Genomic DNA, 23261 nt, shown 5'->3' on the forward strand with positions numbered 1-23261 from the left:
CAGAGAAGCTACAGAGAATTCCTGGCTTACAGAACCCTATTTGGTCTTTCTGAACATGTATAATTATTATTACTTTAATATACATATTATATACAGTTTATACATTTATATATAAAGTATAATAAACTTTTACTAGCTCACATAAACTTTAACCATCTGGAGTAAATTATAAACATTTTTTCTCTAATTCGTCACATATAATTTGCCATACTTTAATACTGAGGAATATGGAGGAATTATTGCCAATCCAGACAAAGAGATACTCGAGTAACAGAAAAATACACCTAAAATAGTTTCTGCTAGCCTTTATTTGAGAAAATTTACACAAAAATCCCCAATCCAACACTTACAAGTGAATCTGTATAAATCCATAAATCCCACATGCCTCTTTCCATTAAACAAACATAAAAACAGCTTATGACAGGGGTTTATGACAATGGTATAACAAAGCTTACTTAAAACTATCACTTTCATCAATAATTTACAGGCTTTGTTGAATAACAGGTTCAAAAATGGAGGAAAGCAGATAACATCTTCGTTTTTAAAGCTGATTTGCTCTTGCACTAGTCTTTTATCAAAGGCAAATAATTTTACTTTTTAGATAAAATCAAACTGTGATATCAATGAACTTTAAACCAAAAGCACAAATTCTAAGTTTGTAGTCTTGGCATGAGTAAAAGGAAAGGACAGGAAAGAATTTCAGTTTCACAAAGTCACATGTGGGAACAAAACATCAGCCAAATAAAGTATTTTCCTCTCCTATCTTCTTCTTTGACATTTTGTCAGAACAGAAGACTACAACCAACTGAGTAGCTTTCATTGTTTCTAAAAAGGGAAAAGGCACCAGTCAGAAATATGAAAGTTTCTTGTTAGGCTAATGGTACAGAACAGTATTTCACCTTTAAATGTCTAAGGATGGATCTTAACTCACAAATTTGGTTATTCTCTCCCCTGCTTGGATGTATCCTCTGTTGTTTAGTATATGTAATACCACAGATAGACTTTCTCAACATCTGCTGCCCTTATGGTGAGATTTGGCTGCCAGGTTCTCAGAAACAGTATCTATCAATTCTTAACAGCAGATGGCAATGTTGCACAAATTAATGACAGAACTACTTTTATGCCACACCAGAGGAATGCACAGAGGGAGTCAAAAGAGGGGGGAAAAAAGGCTTTTGGGTTCACAATAGCTGGAACATTTACAGAACAGCCTGGGAGTTTAACAACATAACTCACTCCCTCTTTCCCCTTTGTACTTTATCCAGGTCATGACAGCACTGTTCTCTGTTAATTCCAACATGCTGCTTCTTAACTGCAAGCTGCAGAGCCCTAAGTCCTGTAATGCTTGTCATTGCGATGGGACAAGCCCTGTAACAGTCAGCAGGGTTAAAAAAAAGAGATTACAGAAAGGACAAACTCCCACCCACTTTATTGGGAGAAGTGGGGAAAATATCAAGTGATGTTATTTTTTCACTGTTGTTTATGACCATGATCATTCGTGTCCACTTTCTCTTATTTACCTTAGTATTGGCCTTTAGGCACCTCATATTCCCAAAGTGATTATTGGATTTGTTTTTGTAACATATATTTTCAGGTATTTACTCGATTCATGATCCTTCCAGATGTGTTACCTTTTAATACTTCATATGTCTTAATTGTCTAGATGGAATACATAAGAACAGAAATTAAATCAGTGACTTGCCATGTAAGAAGACTTCGTAAATTTTACTTATATTTTCCTTTGTATAAGTTATGTTAAAAATTTAAGCAACCACATAACTGACAAAGGACTTGTATCTAGGATATATAAGGACTCCTCAAACTCAATAGTATAAGTCAACTATACTTCAATTAAAAAAAAACCTCAGTAGTAAAAAGAACACACAATCTAATCATAAAATGGGCAAAGGAACAGATATTTCACCAGGAAGAAATACAGATGGCAAATAAACACATGAAAGGATGTTCAACACCATTTACTAATAGGAAAATGCAAATTAAAACCACAATGAATATCATTACACACACCTCTCAGAATGACTAAAAAAATTTTAAAAAAATAGCAAATACTGGTGAGGATGTGGAGAAACTGGATTGGTCATACATTGCTAATGGGAACGTAAAATGACACAGTCATTCTGAAAAAAGCAGGACAGTTTCTTACAAAAATAAACATGTGTTTACCAGATAACCCAGCAATTGCTCTTTTGGGCACTTATCCCAGAGAAATGAAAATTTATGTTCACATAAAAACATGTACATGAATGTTCACAGCAGCTTTATTAGTAATGGCCCAAAACTGAAAACAACAGTGATGTCCTTCAGATGCTGGCTAAACTGTGGTACATCCACACCATGAAATGCTAATGAGCAATAAAGAGGAACAAACTAGTGATATATGCAACAACCTGGATGGATTTCAAGGGCACTATGTTGAGTGAAAAAAGTCAATCTCAAAAGGTTATATACTATGTGATTCCATTTATATAACATTCTTAAAATTACAAAATTAGAGAGATGGAGAACAGATTAGTGGTGCCAGAGGTTGGGGCTTGGGGTTAAGGAAGGAGGTGACTGTGGCTATAAAAGGGTACCCCAAGGGATCCATGTGATGAAACGGTTGTGCATCTTGTGGTGGTGGTCACACATCCATATATGTGATAAAACTGCATAGAACTGAACACACATAAATACACAAAAAGAAAGAAGTTCAAGCGGCTGAGCACAAATATTTTAATTCTCTAAAATGAAATTTTCTTTAAGAGTCATCTACAGTTCAAAGCTCATTTCTATGAGGTGTCACATCCATTACACTTTTAAGAGACATAAAATTGTGAAAGGGTATCACCAGAAACTATCTAAACATTTCAGCTAAGGGTCAAGAGAAAGTTAATGGTATTGTCACACAGAAATCCAAAGAGGACAATCAGAATGAAACAAGTTCAACATGGTCATACAAATGTTGGTAAAAGAACTAGAGTGGAAGCCCAAGCTGGTGAGCAAGTGGGAGAAGGAAAGAAAACATGGTTCAAACAAATCATACGAGGAAACCCAGTACAAATGCTGGCTTTGGCATTATCTAGGTAACCCCTATTTTTTGTCATAGGTGACTCTAATAATAGTCTTATTGTTGCAAAACCAGTCCAAATCCTACCAAGTTAAAAAGAAGTCCCTCTTTGACTTATTGGGTGTAGGTGGTAACCCACGTCCTCCCACACCAAAAGACATCAGTTCTAGGAAGAAAGCTCCAACGTGCCTTGATGGTGTTGCTGGTAGGATGTCTTAGGCCACGCACATCCCAGCGATGTTCTGCTGGCTAAGATACAAGGTGGGAGGAGACTGGGCTTTATTACTCAATCAACTTCTTGGCCTTGAAGAAGCGACGCAGGTAGAAGACCTGCCAGGTGGCTAGACCAATGAGGCAGAACATTGAAAAGATGCTGAAGTACAGGACCCGAGTGTTTGTGGACTCTAAAAAAAAAAAGCAAAAGCAGTGTAAATGTAATGAAGTGAGGCTCAGTAGGCTAAATGGCCAGGGGGAAAAGGCAATTAATTAGCTTCACTCTGCCCCTAGGTCTTACAGTAGGATCTCAGATAAGTTTTTTTCTTAAATTTTCATTATCCTATACATGTTAAAAATTACAAAGATTAGTACTATTAGTTTGATACACTATGAGCTGACTGAGAATATGGTCAACTGCTTATCACAGAAAAAACTGCTATTCCCTTGAAAATCTAACAAGGCTCATTTACCTGTAGAGCAACAACACCGAAGTAAGCAATTATCCTTCCACACAACCCCCTTTGGCAAATCTGAGAAAAAGGTACACCAGAATTTAAAGTTTGGGGATCTATCTCCTTTACGGTGCACGTACTGAGAAACAAGAGCTTCCCTCCCCTCACCATTGGTATCACGCATCTCTTCCTCTCGCTTCTTCATATAGGCAAAATCATTAACAATAGATTCTGAAAGGTCTTCTAGGCGTCGTAGCTCTACCTCCAAAGGTTTGAGCTTCTCAACTTTTGCAATCTGGAAAAGAAAGGAATTATGAACACACTCCCTAAAAAAACTGCTACAGTCAAGAACACAACATAACAGAGGAGTCTTTTTAAAAGTTTCACCAAACTTAAAATTTCTTCTGTCATCATTCTAACACATTTTAAAATTTGGGCTTCTTCCCTTCCCTACTGTCTATATGTTTCCATCTCAGACTTTTTTTATACTTTAATTTTGATTAAAACCTCCTTAGTAGTACTATAATATGGTAGCCTATAAAATAAGATATATTATTTTTCCAAGATTTCTGACTTTAATAAAGGATTTTACTTTGCCTTTCCACTTTTGTCTAAGAAATAAGCAATATTATTAGCATAAGTGTGAGCGTCATAGTATTAGTCAAATGTGGTTTTGAGAAGAAAACACACCAAATTCCCAATAGGGAATGCACAGGAATGAGAGAGTACATATAACTATAACATTAAGATAATAACTCAAACTGCAAAATTAGAGAATTCTGGTTTGCTCATTTAAATCCCACAACGCTTTAAGGTTTGTAACAGAGCTCTAGAACCCAGATGAATCCTAGCTCTGCTTAAAAATTAAAAAAAAAAATCCACTGAGTGTTTTTTTGTTTTTGTTTTTTAACATCTTTATTGGAGTATAATTGCTTTACAGTGTTGTGTTAGTTTCTGCTGTATAACAAAGTGAATCAGCTATATGTATACATATATCCCCATGCATTTTGTTTTTAATTACACAGCCAGTTATCAAAATAAATCTCCAAGGACATCACTGTGTGCTAAGGAATGAAGGGTATGAGAAATAAACGGTCTTCCTTTTTCACCCCAGACCACTGTGAAACCTCCAAGAGTATCTAGTAACTAAAGGCATATATGATCAGAGAAAGGATTTCATATTCTATTTGTTTTTTCTTTATCAATCTTAGATTATGATTTGTATTAAAATGGGGATATAACACCAGGGCATTTCAGATCTTAAAATTCATATACCAGTTGCTCTTACATTTTTTCCACAGAGAACTCTTCAAAAAATATTTCTACATCTGCTTCTTTACTCCCTATACATTCTCTATACAACTCCCCACTTTTTCTTCTCTTCTGTTCAATTCACCTTCCTTGTTATTTTCCTCTGTTAAATGTTAATAGCAGTTAATGTGGGATGAATGGGAATAGTTTGAGGGTGTTCTTGTGTTCTGTTCACTAAACTATATTCTTCATTGAACCTGTGAAGAACAAGACATAGTTATTTAAAATAAAAGAAAACTAAAAACTGCTGTTAAGATAGGGATATAAAAATTGAGTTTATATTTAAGGTACCTAATTTATTAATTTTTTAAAATTTATCTATTTTTGGCTGCACTGGGTCTTCATTGCTGTGCGCAGGCTTTCTCTAGTTGCGGCGAGCAGGGGCTACCCTTCATTGCGGTGTGCGTGCTTCTCATTACGGTCGATTCTCTTGTTGCAGAGCACGGGCTCTAGGCACGTGGGCTTCAGTAGTTGTGGCACGAAGGCTCAGTAGCTGTGGCTCGTGGGCTCTAGAGCTCAGGCTCAGTAGTTGTGGCGCACAGGCTTAGTTGCTCCGTGGCATGTGGGATCTTCCCAGGCCAGGGCACGAACCTGTGTCCCCTGCATTGGCAGGAGGATTCTTAATCACTGCACCACCAAGGAAGTCCTAAGGTACCTAAAATATAGTGATGGATTTGTAATGATCCACCTAAGTTTTCTTTCACTGGATGTACATTTTCTTACAATTGTAAAATGTTGGATACAGTTAATAGCTTGACTGACAGCTAGCTACAGAACAGAATAAAGCTAACTGGGTATAAGATTTACAATGGTTAGTTAATACACTGAGCTAACACTCTTAGCTGAATACCCAAACACCAGGTTTTGCCATTAACCTACAATATATATCTGTTAATTGATTTCATATAGAGGTGCAGAGCAAAGAAATCCCCCCAGGAAAAAGATACAAGACATATATAATAAGCTGAACCTTAGGCTGTTTAACATTTTCCCTCCTGGTATATGCTTTCCCCTCCAAAGCTTCTTGAATGAGATAGTATGAAGGCAACAGCATGATACATCTTTAGAGATAAGTGCTTTAAGGCTCCTTAAATAGAAACTTATAAAAGGAACTAGAAGTGAAACTATGGCTGTACCTCTCTCTGCCAGCTGAAAATAATATTCTTAAAAATTACTTTGAAGACTACTTCTAACTCCCCACCCTTTTTTTGGTTAAATGACAATAGCCCAAAGGCCTAAAACCTCAAAAAGGAGGATGGAATGAAAATAAATTTGGTACTGAGAATAGTCTTTGTAGAATATAGTCCCCCAAACCTGTCCCAATCCTTTTCCTTTCTGGTGTTTCATTCATTTTTTAGCTATACAAGAAACATATAAATATGTCCCCTTACTAAAGAATTTAAATTATTCAGAAGCAAAGGAAACAAAAACAAAAGGCCCATCTTCATAGCTCCTCGATCCCCACATCCACACATTCCTTCCCAGAGGTGGTTATGAACTTGGTGTATATCTTTCTAGACCTTGTCAGAAGATAACACACTATTTACGCCTTTGTATGTATATAAATGTACATAGGAAAATATAATTAAAAAATACTTATAAATGCGATCATAATGTATATGTTGTTCTAAGGCTTCCTTCTTTTCATTTAATAAAATCTTTCCAAAAACTTCAGTGCTGGGCTTCCCTGGTGGCGCAGTGGTTGAGAGTCTTGCCTGCCAATGCAGGGGACCCAGGTTTGTGCCCCGGTCCGGGAAGATCCCACATGCTGCGGAGTGGCTGGGCCTGTGAGCCATGGCCGCTGAGCCTGAGCGTCCGGAGCCTGAGCGTCCAGAGCCTGTGCTCCGCAACGGGAGAGGCCACAACAGTGAGAGGCCCGCTTACCGCAAAAACTTCAGTGCTTGTAGATTCACCTCATACTTACTTCTTAACTGCTACATAGTACTCCATATGGCATATGGGCCACTGTTTACTTAATCATTCAATTTCCTAACCCCTTTTCTAGTATAGGACCTACTGTAGACTCTATACTTCTATTCATAACATATCATCCAAGTCGATTTCATTTTCTCAATGAAATCCCTACTCAATCCTGCCCTTATTTCAGTAAATTATTTGCAGACTTCCTGAGTGGGATGAAGGTCTCTTTCCCTAAAAAACATCTCTGCCTGATAACTACCTTTATTCTTGATATTAGTTTAAAATCCAGCGAACGTAAAGAATTGCCAAAAGACTAAAACAATATTGAAAACCAACTTGCTATTTCAACCATCTAACATATCATGGATACTCAGTGGAAATAACAAAAATAATGAATATATTTCTACATTTAATCTAAACCTAGAAATCAAAACAAATGTAAAAAGGTTTTTCTGTTTTGTTTTTTAACATGTTAATACCCTAACAGTGTTTTTTTGAGGGCTTATTATGTGCAAGGCACCAAGATAAATTATGATCTCTGCTCCTAAGAAGCTCACAGTCTCGTGGAGAGGCTCACCTAAAAAGCTACAACCATAATATAAAGCACTATGTATTAACTTCTACAACAAAGGTACACATTGAAAGTGGAATGCAAAGAAAGTAGCGCGAACTTAATTACAATTGTAAGAATAAAGGAAAGCTTAACAGGAAGTGGGGGAGTTGGGTCATACAAGGTGTACAGGATTTTAAGAGATGGGAGAGACAGATATTTAAGGCTGAGGGGAACCTGCAAAACAAAACATGTAGGGAAGAAAGTGCAGGCCCTGCTTAGGAGGCCATGAGTAGCCATAAAGTAGGTAGATGTGCGTGTGTGTGCGCGCATGCGAGCTTGTGGGTGGGTGATGGGTAACAGCAAATATAAGCCTCAAAAGTTAGGCTGGGGCTTCCCTGGTGGCGTAGTGGTTGGGGGGTCTGCCTGCCGATGCAGGGGACGTGGGTTCGTGCCCCGGTCCGGGAGGATCCCACATGCCGCGGAGCGGCTGGGTCTGTGAGCCATGGCCGCTGAGCCTGCGTGTCCGGAGCCTGTGCTCCGCAGCGGGAGAGGCCACAGCAGTTAGAGGCCCGCGTACCACAAAAAAAAAAAAAAAAAGTTAGGCTGGAGCTAAATTGAGGATGAGGATGAAGAAGGTAATATAATGAATTAGACCTATTACTATATACCCAGAATGTGATCCGTATTTTATATCTTATACTCTCACTTAATCCTCATAACATAATCCTATATATGGTGAATATTATTATTCCTAAATTTCTCAGATGAGGAAATTAAGGCTCAGAGTGTTAAATAACTTGCCCAAGGTCTCAGAGCTTGGTTGAGCTAGAATTGCAATCCAAGTATGAGTTTATATTTTATTCTGTAGGAACAAAAAATTTGGTGAAGAAAACCAGATGACTAGACTAAGTTTTATCTGGATCAAAAGTGAAGTGAATGTGCTATAGTAGGCCACAAGGATCTGGGTAAGTTGCCCAGTTTATCAGTCAAGCTTCATAGGTTTCATACTGCATTACTCTAATTTTTATAACTAATAGAATAAAATTTTAAAACAAATTATCCTAAGTATTTTAAAGTAGACCCTCTTCGCTTGCCCAGGACTAAGCATTCAAAGAGTATCATCAAGGGACTTCCCTGGTGGTCCAGTGGTTAAGAATGCGCCTTCCAATGCAGGGGACGCGGGTTCGATCCCTGGTCAGGGAGCTAAGATCCCATACGCTGCGGGGCAACTAAGCCCGTGCACCACAACTACTGAGCCTGTGCGCCACAACTAGAGAGCCCACGCGCTGCAACTACCAAGCCCACGCACTCTGGAGCCTGCACACAACTAGAGAGAAGCCTGAGCGTCACAACGAAGATCCCACATGCTGCGACTAAGACCCAATGCAGCCAAATAAATAATAATAATAAGAGTATCATCAAGACTTTATATCAGTCAGTACAAAAAGCTAATAAGAAAACCTCTATCAATATCCCCACTGACTGTTGTTCTGCTATTCAAAACATCTGATTCAATGTTCAAAGTGTCTGTAAGAATGTGAAATTACACATCTCACGAAGGCAGGCCATTATTCTGGTCTACTTTTCTCTTCCAAGGTTGGAAGGATGATGTGTGTTTTGCCAACAGTCTGATAAAAGCAAACCCTATTTGACAATGTGTACCATAGGTTCTCCACTAGGAGGTAGCATTCCCCTTGTAGGCTGCACTTAACCATTAAATAATCAAAAATATCAGAGCTACCAGAGACATCATTTTACAAATGAGGAAACTCATGATTCCATAAAGTTATTCAGTCCTTTGAGGGGAAGACCAAGACTAGCAGTACCACGGTCTCTTGACTCCCTACCCAGGGTCACCAAAGCATTTAGCATCAAAACTGCAAAGCTCTGCTGTAAAATGTAAGCAGAAATGAATCCCTGACTTCCAAAACCGTACACACTCGGTGTATCCAAATCGTACCTATCTTTCCAGCCTTAACCATGAAGCCTCCTTTAACCACTACTGTTAACACTGATTCCCTCTTCCCTAATGCCCTACAACACTCAGACTGTGTCACACAATTAACACTCAATCATATACTGTCATATTCACATTGTTTTTGCTTTTTATCCTTTTCCCCCACACTAGTTTGGATCTTGAACTCAACAGAATTAGAATGATATATACCTTGTGTAGTCCCATATGCCTGATACATGGTACACACTTGTAGCTAACCCATTAGGTCCATTCTATGCCTTCTTTAAGGAGCCAACATTCTCATAGCAGCTATGTGCTGCTGGTCCCCTGAAGCACACACTCCCTGTATGTTAAGAGCACTCTGCATTTACTTTCACTCAGCATTCATCTTCACCAGGCACACTGCCTAGGAAAAAGTTCTCTCTACCACAATATCTATCACTCTTCATCTGTAATGGTAGGTATTGCTTGGAAAAGCTTTCCCTGTGTACCTACGACACCTCCAAAATAACCGTAAAATTACTCTTCTTAAACCATATCTAAATCTTCCATTCCTCTAATGATGATCTGAATCTAAAGAGTTCAGAGTTCTATGTAATTGTACCAAGGAAAGGTATTAAATCTGAAAGACTGCTTCTTCAAACACACATGTGAAACCAGCCTCTAGAGAATCACTAGATTCTTTCCCTTGGTGGAACACTGAGAAACTCAAGAGAGAAGCTTCTTGAGGAGAGCCAGATTCAGACAAATGACTGTTATCTCCACACCCCACTCCACAGCCCCTGCAAATTTTAGAAGCATAGCAATAAAAGTGGAGACCATCCAGTCTAACACAATCAAGATAATGAAGACAGTTGTACACCCAAAGGCAAGTCTACTTATACATGGGGGCATGTGAATCACAGGCTTCTTCAGCGAAGGTCAAAAGGTCAACAATGTGCAAAATAAGTTCCGCTAATACTGCCAACCTTAGGGCTAAATGAATGAAATTTAGAAAGATCCTATTTACTCGGTCTTAGCCATTTGGCAGTTTCTAGAAGGGGTAGGAGAAGGGAACTAAAATCTACTGAACTGATCACCTATGTGTCAGGTGCCTTACCCATGTTATTTCATTTAACTTATGTCAAGAAACGGATTTTGGATCAAGTATATAAAACCAGAGTTCCTCCTTCATGAGAGCATTCAGAGAAACAGAACCTTTGGAAAGCCTTCAGCTGTTGCTCCAACAAGTGCAACTGTGTTTTTGGTGTATTTGTTGGTAGCAAATGGCATACTAATAGACCCCTAGGCAAAACATGACTTTAGTTGAGTTGAAAATGTGGACATCCAAGCAAGAGGGGACATACACAGCCCAAGAGTTAAGAGGATATGTCAGACAGCTCGTTCTTGGTGGGATAATTGCCTTCATTCCCACAACTGTAAGATTAGACAGTAAGTCCCTCCAAACCGCTGTTCTAGTTCACAGACCACAAACTAAAAAGAAATGGCTCAATTCACATACTGATTCTACAAAAATGCCACCCTCTGAGGGGCAAATGCCACCCTCTGATAGGGGTGAGGTCCTTAAAATACAATGGAGGGAATCAAAAGTGCTTTATTTCTGAGGAAATACACATTCTTTCTCTTTAAAGAATTCAAACTACAAGCTTATGCTTCTTTACAAAATGGCAACCATTCTGCCTTCAAATAATGTCACCTTACATTTGTATCGTGCTTACATAGCAATTCACATGCATTAACTAATCCTCCATAACAATTTAGTAGGTAGTGTGGTACTCTGTCCAGCTATTTAGACAGCGATCACTACTGAATCTTACAGACCACATGGGATTTCAGAATTATGAAGTCCGCAAATGTGAGGGAGAGCTGTGATGTGAAAAAAACATTAAAAGAAATGTGCCACCTTCCTGAATCTAAATACTGATGCTGAAGGGCCGCAATCCTCTGGAGATAAAGTCTCTCCCTTGTCTCAAGGGCCTGAAATTAAATGCCTCAAAACCTCTACATAGGCTCAGTGCTCTCTGGTAATTAACCACTCAATAAGTGCTTCTATTATCCATGTTCTTGTCACAGGCATTAGCCCAGAGACAACTAATAGCTATTTCTGAGCAAGGTTTAAGGCAGTCTAGCCACAGACTGAGAAAAGGGCTAGTCTTTGGCCTGTGTAATAACCACTTGTCCTCCTCTGTCTCAGTCTGATCTGTTTTTTGTGGGGTGGGGGAGTGGGGAGGTAGACCACCGAAGAAAGCAGTGGGAGGAGTTTCTTGGTTAAGAAAGAGAATTTAGAGTTGTGTTGTAACCATGTGCGTAAAGAAAGGCTTAGGACGTGCCAGACTTCCGAAGCAGGAAGCAGGCAAAGGAAGCACTGTGGTTTCCTTTCTGCTAGGGATTCCCCTCTTGGGTTAAGTAAAAGGTCAGGAAAGATAAAGGCCCTTTCCCAGTGTCAACAAAGTCCAAGGATGATGGAAATTCCAGGAGGTATGGGGATTCTAAAATGCCACGTGGGGGGGGGGGGCGGAGTCAAGACGGCAGTGTGGGAAGACGTGGAGTCTGCGTCTCCCCAAAACTAGGGTGCCTGCAGGATGCTGGTGGGGGACCTCCACGCCCAAGGTGACGGGAGGAAACCCCAAGCGAACTGGTAGGATGTGGGGGGACTGAGAGGGGAGGAGAAGTGGAGGCCAGATAGGACCAGCGCTCCTGAGGGGTGGCTGAGGGGGGAGGGTTTCCCACGCCTGGAGGGACCTTTGGGGGCTCGGATCAGTGGGGAGCATGCTATCCCCTGCCCAATCGGCAGAAGTCTGCCTGGCTCTCGGGCTGGGTCCTACCCCCTCAGAGGCCCCCTCGGGGCTGCGAGGGTCCTGGGGGCATGGGAGGGAGGCCAGGGAGATCAGGAGAGGCAGGTGGGAGGGGGCCCTCTGGGATGGCCCTGCCCACTTGAGCCCGGAGACCTGCTGAGCTCCCAGGTGGGGTCCCCCACCCTCTGAGCCCCTTCTGTTCCTTGAGCCTAAGCGCCCCCCCCCCCAGGGCCTTTTCCAGCCCTAAGCATAAGTCCTAAGCATAGGTCCCACCCACCACCCAAACCCCACCCCTGCTTAGGTCCCACCCTCCACAGCCAAGGCCTTTTCCACCTTTCTTTTTTTTTTTCCTCTCCTCCTTTCTTACTACTGTGGTTCTGTTTTACCTTCTGGTTGTTTCAACTATATTTTAATTTTTATATTCTTTCTCACATATCTGCTAGTTTCCTAGTCTAATTTTATTTTTTTTCTTTGTCATCATTCTCCCCCCTCACCTTTTTTTTGCCACTCTGCGTGGCTTGCAGGATCTTGGTTCACGAGCCAGGGGTCAGGCCAAAGCTCCTGTGGTGGGAACTCCGAGTCCAAACCACCAGACTAACAGAGAACCTCAGACCCCAGGGAATATTCATCGGAGTGAGGTCTCCCAGAGGTCCTCATCTCAGCACCAAGACCCAACTTTACCCAACAGTGTACAAAGTCCAGTGCTGAAAGCCTCAACCAGTAAGACAGGAACACAATCCCACTCACCCAAAAAAAAAAAAAAAAAAAAAAGAAGGAAACAGCAAAAAAATATGTCACAGATGAATGATCAAGGTAGAAGCCTAAAAGATCAAATAAATGAAGAGGAAACAGGCAATCTACCTGAAAAAGAATTCAGAGTAATTATAGTAAAGATGATCCAGAATCTTGGAAATAGGATGGAAGCACAGATTGAGAAAATACAAGAAATGTTTAGCAAAGACCTAGAAGAACTAAAGAACAAACAGAGAAGAACAACACAATAACTGAAATGAAAAATACAGTAGAAGGAATCAATAACTGAGGCAGAAGAACGAATAAGTGAGCTGGAAAACATAATCGTGGAAATAACTGCCGAGGGGCAGAATAAAGAAAAAAGAATGAAAAGAACTGAAGACAATCTCACAGACCTCTGGGACAACACTAAACGCACCAACATTTGAATTATAGGGGTCCCAGAAGAAGAGAAAAAGAATGGGTCTGAGAAAATATCTGAAGAGATTATAGTGGAAAACTTCCCTAACATGGGAAAGGAAACAGTCACCAAGTCCAAGAAGCACAGAGAGTCCCATCCAGGATAAACCCCAGGAGAAACAGACAAAGACACATATTAATCAAGCTAACAAAAATTAAATTCAAAGAAAAAATATTAAAAGCAGTGAGGGAAAAACAAAAAATAACATACAAAGGACACCCCATAAGGTTATCAGCTGACTTTTCAGCAGAAACTCTGCAGGCCAGAAGGGAGTGGCAGGATATACTTAAAGTGATGAAAGAGAAAAACCTACAACCAAGATTACTCTATCCAGCAAGGATCTCATTCAGATTCTACAGAGAAATCAAAAGCTTTTCAGACAAGCAAAAGCTAAGAGAATTCAGCATCACCAAACCAGCTTTACAACAAATGCTAAAGAAACTTCTCTAGGTGGGAAACACAGAGAAGAAAAAGACCCACAAAAACAAACCAAACAAACCCAAAACAATTAGGAAAATGGTAATACAAATATACATATCAATAATAACCTTGAATGTAAAATGGATTAAATGCCTCAACCAAAAGACACAGACTGGCCAAATAGATACAAAAACAAGACCCATATATATGCTGTCTACAAGAGACTCACTTCAGACCTACGGACACATACAGACTGAAAATGAAGGGGTGGAAAAAGATATTCCATGGAAATCTAAAGAAAGCTGGAGTAGCAATACTCGTATCAGATAAAATAGACTTTAAAATAAAGACTGTTACAAGAGATAACGAAGGACACTACATAATGATCAAGGGATCAATCCAAGAAGAAGATATAACAATTATAAATGTTTATGCACCCAACATAGGAGCACCTCAATATATAAGGCAAATGCTAACAACCATGAAAGGGGAAACTGACAGTAACACAATGATAGCAGGGGACTTTAACACCCCTCTTATACCAATGGACAGATCATCCAAACAGAAAATAAATAAGGAAACACAAGCTTTAAATGACACAACAGACCAGACAGATTTAATTGATATTCATAGAACATTCCACCCAAAAGTGGAATACACTTTCTTCTCAAGTGCACACAGAATATTCTCCAGGATAGGTCACATCTTGGGTCACAAATCAAGCCTCGGAAAATTTAAGAAAACTGAAATCGTATCAAGCATCTTTTCTGACCACAATGCCATGAGATTGGAAATCAATTACAGGAAAAAAACTGTAAAAAACACAAATACAGGGACTTCCTGGTGGCGCAGTGGTTAAGAATCCACCCGCCAACGCAGGGGACATGGGTTCAAGCCCTGGTCCAGGAAGATCCCACATGCCGTGGAGCAATTAAGCCCGTGTGCCACAACTACTGAGCCTGTGCTCTAGAGTCCGCGAGCCACAACTACTGAGCCCTCATGCCACAACTACTGAAGCCTGCCTGTGCTCTGCAACAAGAGAAGCCACCACAATGAGAAGCCCGCACACCGCAACGAAGAGTAGCCCCTGCTCGCTGCAACGAGAGAAAGCTGCACGCAGCAACAAAGACCCAATGCAGCCAAAAAAAAACCCAAAAAACCCACAAATACATGGAGGCTAAACAGTGCACTACTAAATAACCAAGAGATCACAGAAGAAATCAAAAAATACATAGAAACAAATGACAATGAAAACATGACAACCCAAAACCTATGGGATGCAGCAAAAGCAGTTCTAAGAGGGAAGTTTATAGCAATTCAATCTCACCTCAAGAAACAAGAGAAACTGCAAATAAACAGTCTAACCCTACACCTAAAGCAACTAGAGAAAGAAGAACAAAGAAAACCCGAAGTCAGTAGAAGGAAAGAAATCATAAAGATCAGAGCAGAAATAAATGAAATAGAAATAAAGGAAACAATAGCAAAGTTCAGTAAAACTAAAAGCTGGTTCTTTGAGAAGATAAGCAAAGTTGATAAACCGTTAGCCAGACTCATCAAGAAAAAAAGGGAGAGGACGCAAATCAATAAAATTAGAAATGAAAAAGGAGAAATCACAACCAACACTGCAGAAATACAAAGGATTATAAGAGACTACTACAAACAACAATATGCTAATAAAATGGACAATCACAAAGAAATGGACAAATTCTTGGAAAGGTGCAATTTTCCAAGACTGAACCAGAAAGAATTAGAAAATATAAACAGACCTATCACAAGCAATGAAATTGAAACTGTAATTTTTTGTTGTTTATTTATTTTTTTCTTATTAGTCATCCATTTTATACACATCAGTGTATACATGTCAGTCCCAATCTCCCAATTGAAACTGTAATTTAAAATCTTCCAACAAACAAAAGTCCAGGACCAGATAGCTTCACAGGCAAATCCTACCAAACATTTAGAGAAGAGCTAACACCGATCCTTCTCAAACTCTTCCAAAAAATTGCAGAGGGAGGAACACTCCCAAATCCATTCTATGAAGCCACCACCACCCTGATACCAAAACCAGAAAAAGATACCACAAAAAAAGAAAATTGGAGACCAATATCACTGATGAACAGAGATGCAAAGTTCCTGAACAAAATACTAGCAAACAGAATCCAACAACATATCAAAAGGATCATACAACATGATCGAGTGGGATTTATCCCAGGGATGCAAAGATTCTTCAATATACACAAATCAGTGTGATACACCACATTAACAAACTGAGGAATAAAAACTATATGATCATCTCAATAGATGCAGAAAAAGCTTTTGACAAAATTAAACACCCATTTATGATAAAAACTCTCCAGAAAATGGGCATAGAGGGAACCTACCTCAACATAATAAAGGCCTTATATGACAAACCCACAGCAAACATCATACTCAATGGTGAAAAACTGAAAGCATTTCCACTAAGATCAGGAACAAGACAAGGGTGTCCACTCTAGCCACTCTTATTCAACATAGTTTTGGAAATCCTAGCCACGGCAATCATAGAAGAAAAAGAAATAAAAAGAATACAGATTGGAAAAGAAGAAGTAAAACTGTCACTATTTGCAGATGACATGATACTATACGTAGAAAATCCTAAAGATACCACCAGAAAACTACTAGAACTAATCAATGAATTTGGTAAGGTTGCAGGATACAAAATTAATGCACAGAAATCTCTTGCATTCCTATACACTAACAACAGAAAGGGAAATTAAGGAAACAATCCCATTTACCATCACAACAAAAAGAATAAAATACCTAGGAATAAACCTATCTAAGGAGGTGAAAGACGTGTACTCAGAAAACTAAAAACACTGATGAAAGCAATCAAAGATGACATAAACAGATGGAGAGATAGACGATGTTCCTGGATTGGAAGACTCAGTATTGTGGAAATGACTATACTACTCAAAGCAACCTACAGATTCAATACAATCCTTATCAAATTACCAATGGCATTCTTCACAGAATTAGAAAAAAAATTTTACAATTCATATGGAAACACACAAGACCCCAAATAGCTAAAGCAATCTTGAGAAAGAAAAACGGAGCTGGAGGAATCAGGCTCCCCAACTTCAAACTATACTACAAAGCTACAGTATTCAAGACAGTATGAACCGGTTTTCAGGGCAGAAATAGAGACACAGATATAGAGAACAAACGTATGGACACCAAGTGGGGAAAGTGGCGGGGGTGGTGGTGGTGGTGGTGGTGTGATGAATTGGGAGATTGGGATTGACATATATACACTAATATGTATAAAATGGATAACTAATAAGAACCTGCTGTATAAAAAAATAAATTAAAAAAAAAAAGACAGTATGGTACTGGCACGAAAACAGAAATATAGATCAATGGTACAAGATAGAAAGCCCAGAGATAAACCTACGAACATATGGCCACCTAATTTACAACAAAGGAGGCAAGAACATACAAAAGAGAAAAGACAGCCTCTTCGATAACTGGTGCTGGGAAAACTGGACAGCTACATGTAAAAGAATGAATTTAGAACACTACCTAACACCATACACAAAAATAATCTCAAAATGGATTAAAGACCTAAAAGTAAGACCAGACACTGTAAAACTCTTAAGAGGAAAACATAGGAAGAACACTCTTTGACATAAACCATAGCAAGGTCTTTTTTTGACCCACCTCCTAGAGTAATGCAAATAAAAACAAAAATAAACAAATGGGACCTAATGAAACTCAAAAGCTTTTGCACAGCAAAGGAAACATAAACAAGACGAAAAGACAACCCTCAGAATGGCAGAAAATATGTGCAAATGAAACAACGGACAAAGGATTAATCTCCAAAATATACAAACAGCTCATGGAGCTCAATATCAAAAAAACAAACAATCCAATTAAAAAATGGGTGGAAGGGGGCTTCCCTGGTGGCGCAGTGGTTGAGAATCTGCCTGCCAATGCAGGGGACACAGGTTTGAGCCCTGGTCTGGGAAGATCCCACATGCCACGGAGCAACTAGGCCCGTGAGCCACAATTACTGAGCCTGCACGTCTGGAGCTTGTGCTCCGCAACAAGAGAGGCCGCGACAGTGAGAGGCCCGCACACCGCGATGAGGAGTGGTCCCCACTCACCGCAACTAGAGAAAGCCCACACATCGAAACGAAGACCCAACACGGCCAAAAATAACTAAATAAAATAAATAAATAAATTTAAAAAAAATGGGTGGAAGGGGCTTCCCTGGTGGTGCAGTGGTTGAGAATCTGCCTGCCAATGCAGGGGACACAGGTTCAAGCCCTGGTCTGGGAAGATTCCGCATGCCGCAGAGCAACTGGGCCCATGAGCCACAATTACTGAGCCTGCGCGTCTGGAGCCTGTGCTCCGCAACAAGAAAGGCCGTGATAGTGAGAGGCCCGCACACCGCGATGAAGAGTGGCCCCCGCTTGCCATAACTAGAGAAAGCCCTCACACAGAAACGAAGACCCAACACAGCCATAAATAAATAAATTTAAATCATATGGGCTTCTAAGAAGACCTCTGCTTAAAAAAAAAAAAAAAAAGAAAAATAAATGGGTGGAAGACCTAAATAGACATTTCACCAAAGAAGACATACAGATGGCCAAGAGGCATATGAAAAGATGCTCAACATCACTATTAGAGAAATGCAAATCAAAACCACAATGGGGTATCACCTCACAACAGTCAGAATGGCCAGCACCAAAAAATCTACAAACAATAAATGCTGGAAAGGGTGCGGTAAAAAGGGAACCCTCCTGCACTGTTGGTGGGAATGTAAATTGATACAACCACTATGGCGAACAGTATGGAGGTTTTTTAAAAAACTAAAAATAGAACTACCATATGACCAAGCAATCCCACTACTGGGCATATACTAAGAAAAACATAATTCAAAAAAAGACATGTACCACAATGTTCGTTGCAGCACTATTTACAATAGCCAGGACATGGAAGCAACCTAAATGTGCATCAACAGATGAATGGATAAAGAAGATGTGGCACACATATACAATGGAATATTACTCAGCCATAAAAAGAAGCGAAATTGAGTTATTTGTAGTGAGGTGGATGGACCTAGAGACTGTCATACAGAGTGAAGTCAGTCAGAAAGAGAAAAACAAATACTGTATGTTAACACATATATATGGAATCTAAGAAAAAAATGGTACTAATGAACCTAGTGGCAGGGCAGGAATAAAGACGTAGACATAGAGAATGGACTTGAGGACACGGGGTGGAGGGGGAAGCTGGGGCGAAGTGAGAGTAGCATCAACATATCTACACCACCGAATGTAAAATAGCTAGTGTGAGGCAGTTGCATAGCACAGGAGATCAGCTCGGTGCTTTGTGATGACCTAGAGGGGTGGGATAGGGAGGGTGGGAGGGAGGCTCAAGAGGGTGGGGACGTGGGGATGTATGCACGCATGTGGCTGATTCACTTTGTTGTGTGACAGAGGCTAGCGCAGTATTGTGGAGCAGCAATACTCCAATAAAGATATATTAAAAAAAAAATAAAAAAGTAAAATGCCATACGATAGTGACGTCCACATCATTCTATATGTAAACTCACAATAATACCATCTGTTTTCGAGAAAAACAAGCTATGTCTAATATGCAATCTGAGGTTGAGAATATAGCAGCAGTACTCAAAAACTGAAAATCATTTTACCTATTCTTCTACCTCAAGATAATACAACATTTTTCTTAGTGTTTTATACCGTACAACAGTGCTTTAACTTACATGATCTTATTTAGATATAATTAGAATTCTTGGATTTTTCAGTTTACTCTTAAGTTCATCAAACAAAGAAGCTCTTGCTTTATTTCTTTTACTTAAACTAGCCTGGAGACAGAAACAAGCAAATCAAAGTCTCCACTAGGAATTGTCTTCCATTCACAACTGCATCACTTGCTCCTGTTTATTCCCTACCAATAACTCAGTCTAGTTTTGTTCAGTTGAACACACACATGAACTAGGAAAAAAAGAGGAAAGACCTGGAGAGCTGCAATCATTGTAGTACTACTTCCTGTGGTAGAACCAGCCAGTCGCTTCCAATCTTCCATTTTAGGATATTTCCCTTCCAAGTTCTGACCAAAGATAGAATAACTTCTCCTGTTCCAACATTCCTAGAAAATTCTCTTAAATCACTTAAAACAACTTTCCTTTGTTTATTCAGTTTACATTCTTCAAAAGCCATTTACATTTCCTGTACCCCACCTCTTCTTCATGCCTTCAGGTACTGCTGTAAAAAGACTGATCTCGGTACAAACACTCTTATCTTTCTGTAAAGATCAATCCTCCAGTCTTAAATAGTTCTTGTGGTTTTTTAAAGGTGCTCTTCATTTGAAGAACCATTTTGTGCTGCCCCCAGAGTCTCTCACAATAATTGAGATTAAAAGGGCTTGGTCTCCCTTCCCCTAATTCTATGCACACTTCCACCTCCCTACCACCCAAATAAATGCCTATTTTTATTCTCTACAATACTTCCTGTCAGCAAAACTGCTAGTCTCTTGCAGTTTTTTCTTCCATCTTGCTCTCTCTTTGAAATTATTTTAACTAAAAGCTACTTTTGATTATTGTGTTTCTCAAAGACAGCACAACTGTTCAAGTCTAAAACAGCACTGAATCTATGCCCTAGCTATATACATAGCTGTCAGTCGGGGAATAAAAGCCATAGGAATTTTTTTAAAAATCACTTTTCTTAACCTTGAACATTAACATAAATGAATTCCAGCTTTTAAAAATTATAAATATATATCTGGTTTCAGACGACTCAAGAGCACTAATGGCATATGCTTGGATTTTATCACACCAACATTTCTACGGGACAGTTGGTCCAGTCATTTGGCTGACAGCACAGCCAGAATTATTATTCAAGGCTGTTAACATAACTTTTTATATCAAGCTGGTTATCACATGACTGCTGAGAAAACCACAGCCTCCCGGGCAAAGCACAGCCTGTTGGCCTGACTAGGTCACAGAAACCTCACAGAACAGCAAGCTACTGCCTCTACTGGCTGTTACAGCAGGACATACCTCTTCGTAATTTTTCGCCTCCACTCCATGCTTCATGTCTAGGATCACGAGTTGGTCAGGTATCCGCCCTGTTCCTGAGAAAGAAATCAAAGGATTCATTGTGCGGAATGTTTAAAATTCCGGGAAATCACCCACCCACCCTCCCTCTCCCTAAGCCCTACCCTCTCAATAGAGGGAAACAGCGGCAACTCCTCCCCCTACTCAGCTGCAGAAAATTCCTGGCTCTGGCTAAAAATCACAAGCATTCCAGACAAAGCCTCTATCTGTGTGGGGTGCCAGAAAGTGACAAGAACATGCTGCTGGCAAACATCTCTGAGGGAGCAGGACAGAAGATACTGCAGCTGGTACTACAGAGGAACAGAACAGGGGAAGAGAAAACACACAGGCTCACTGGATTAGGAAATGAAAGTCACAACAGCATACAGTTGAGTGGCATATAGACCAATAGGTAGAGGGCACCAACTTAGGCTGAAAAGGAACATTTCCACATCTGAAAAGGCTGACCTGTGAAATTCTGAGAGAAGGATTACTCGGTATACGCTAAGCTTGAATTTACTTAATACAAATATGAGTACTGAAAAGTACACAGGATTTGTCTACTATTCCACTTATTTCAAACATTTTGGTCAATGTAAGGCCATTTCAATAGGTAAATAAAGTGTTATGGGACTATTCCCACAAAGCCTTTAGAAGAGCCCAAGAAGAAACTTAACAGTAAGAGTAAAATTCTCAGGGATACTTCTTACAAACAGAAAAGTCCATTTGGGATAGTAGGACCAACAGAGCAATGTTCATATTAGAAAAGATAATCTGATTCAGCTTGATCAAAAGGAATTCTACTCAGGCTTCCCTGGTGGCGCAGTGGTTGAGAGTCCACTGCCCCGGTCTGGGAAGATCCCACATGCCGAGGAGCGGCTGGGCCTGTGAGCCATGGCCGCTGAGCCTGCGAGTCCGGAGCCCGTGCTCCGCAATGGGAGAGGCCACAACAGTGAGAGGCCCACGTACCGCAAAAAAAAAAAAAAAAAAAAAAAGGAATTAATTCTATTCTTACATCATCAAGTAGGAGAAAGGGAAAGGTTCAAAAGAGGCCCAGAAAACTGCTCAGTCTCAATCTCCTGGAATTCACCTGATTACTTGTATAATTAAAAACTGCCTGCATGAAATTAGGAGTTTTGGGAAATATTGCCAGTTAAGCATCGTGGTTCCTGAGACCATAAGCCATAGAGAATGGTACTGTACCCTGAGAAACACTGGAGATTTTCTGAAATGTCAATTCAAAAACTACTCATTGAGAACTCACAAGGCGCTAGAACAGAGATTGCAATCTCTGCCTTCAAATAATTCTATGGGCATCTAAGACATAAATATGCATACCAGCTACAGTAAAAATGCAAAGCATATAAAACTTTAAGGAAAAAACAAAAATGGTTCAGACAATCCCAGCTATGGAGCAAAGGTTAGAAGAGGGAAGAGATTAGTTGTGGACAGACTTCACTTGAGAGCTAGCACCTGACGGCAGACAAAGTTATCTGGACAGAAGGGAACACATGAACAAAGACAGCTATTGAAAGGATTATGGCATGTTTAAAAGACAGTAAAGAAGTTCTTTTGGATAGACTAGAAAGATCAATTTGAAAGCTTATAAGACTGAATAGGCAGGATCAAGAAACTAAGCCAAGGACTTCCCTGGTGGCGCAGTGGTTAAGAATCCGCCTGCCAATGCAGGGGACACCGGTTCGAGCCCTGGTCCGGGAAGATCCCACATGCCGCAGAGCAACTAAGCCCGTGCGCCCCGACTACTGAAGCCCGCGTACCTAGAGCCCGTGCTCTGCAGCAAAGAGAAGCCCCCGCAATGAGAAGTCTGCACATGCAATAAAGGGTAGCCCCCGCCTGCTGCAACTAGAGAAAGCCCGCATGCAGCAATGGAAACCCAACACAGCCAAAATAAATAAATACATTTATTTAAAAAAGAAAAAAAAGAAAAAGAAAGAAACTAAGCCAAGTCACAGATACCTTCTGAGCATTAAACCAATTAGCTTTCCAAAAAAGAAAGCAAAACAAAAAGTGACACCCAGAGAGGTATCTTCTCCCAAATCTAATGTGCAATCCTGATCACAGCACTGCCCGTAAGAGATTCAATGCAAATATTTGCTTCTCCTTCCTCACTTGAAAAGTTGTGAAATCCAAGCAGCTCACAGCTCCGCCTGGTCGGAATGATCAAGATATTCTCTTCCTAACAGACTCTTCTCGCTATCTCTGTTTGCCACAGCACAGCTTTAGCATTATTCAAACAC

At 40.0% G+C, this 23261-nt stretch overlaps 1 protein-coding gene across 2 annotated transcripts in view; it reads right to left on the reverse strand.

The window, feature by feature from the left end:
• Positions 1–290: 290 nt before the first annotated feature.
• The window catches only part of TMED10 (transmembrane p24 trafficking protein 10), a 44974-nt gene continuing 22003 nt past the window's right edge, over positions 291–23261 (reverse strand). Inside the window, exons 3-6 of one of the 2 annotated variants that reach the window (XM_033407606.2) lie at positions 20968–21041; positions 19926–20057; positions 3904–4030; positions 291–3471 (exon numbers count right to left, since the gene is read on the reverse strand). In XM_033407606.2, coding sequence (XP_033263497.1) covers positions 3350–3471; positions 3904–4030; positions 19926–20057; positions 20968–21041 — 455 coding nt within the window. In that variant the 3' untranslated portion in view covers positions 291–3349. The remainder of the gene's footprint in view (positions 3472–3903; positions 4031–19925; positions 20058–20967; positions 21042–23261) is intronic. The other variant, XM_004262253.4, reaches the window with a different exon arrangement.

This window comes from Orcinus orca, chromosome 2 (genome assembly GCF_937001465.1).
Source record: "Orcinus orca chromosome 2, mOrcOrc1.1, whole genome shotgun sequence".
In the NCBI taxonomy this organism is placed as follows: Eukaryota; Metazoa; Chordata; class Mammalia; order Artiodactyla; family Delphinidae; genus Orcinus; species Orcinus orca.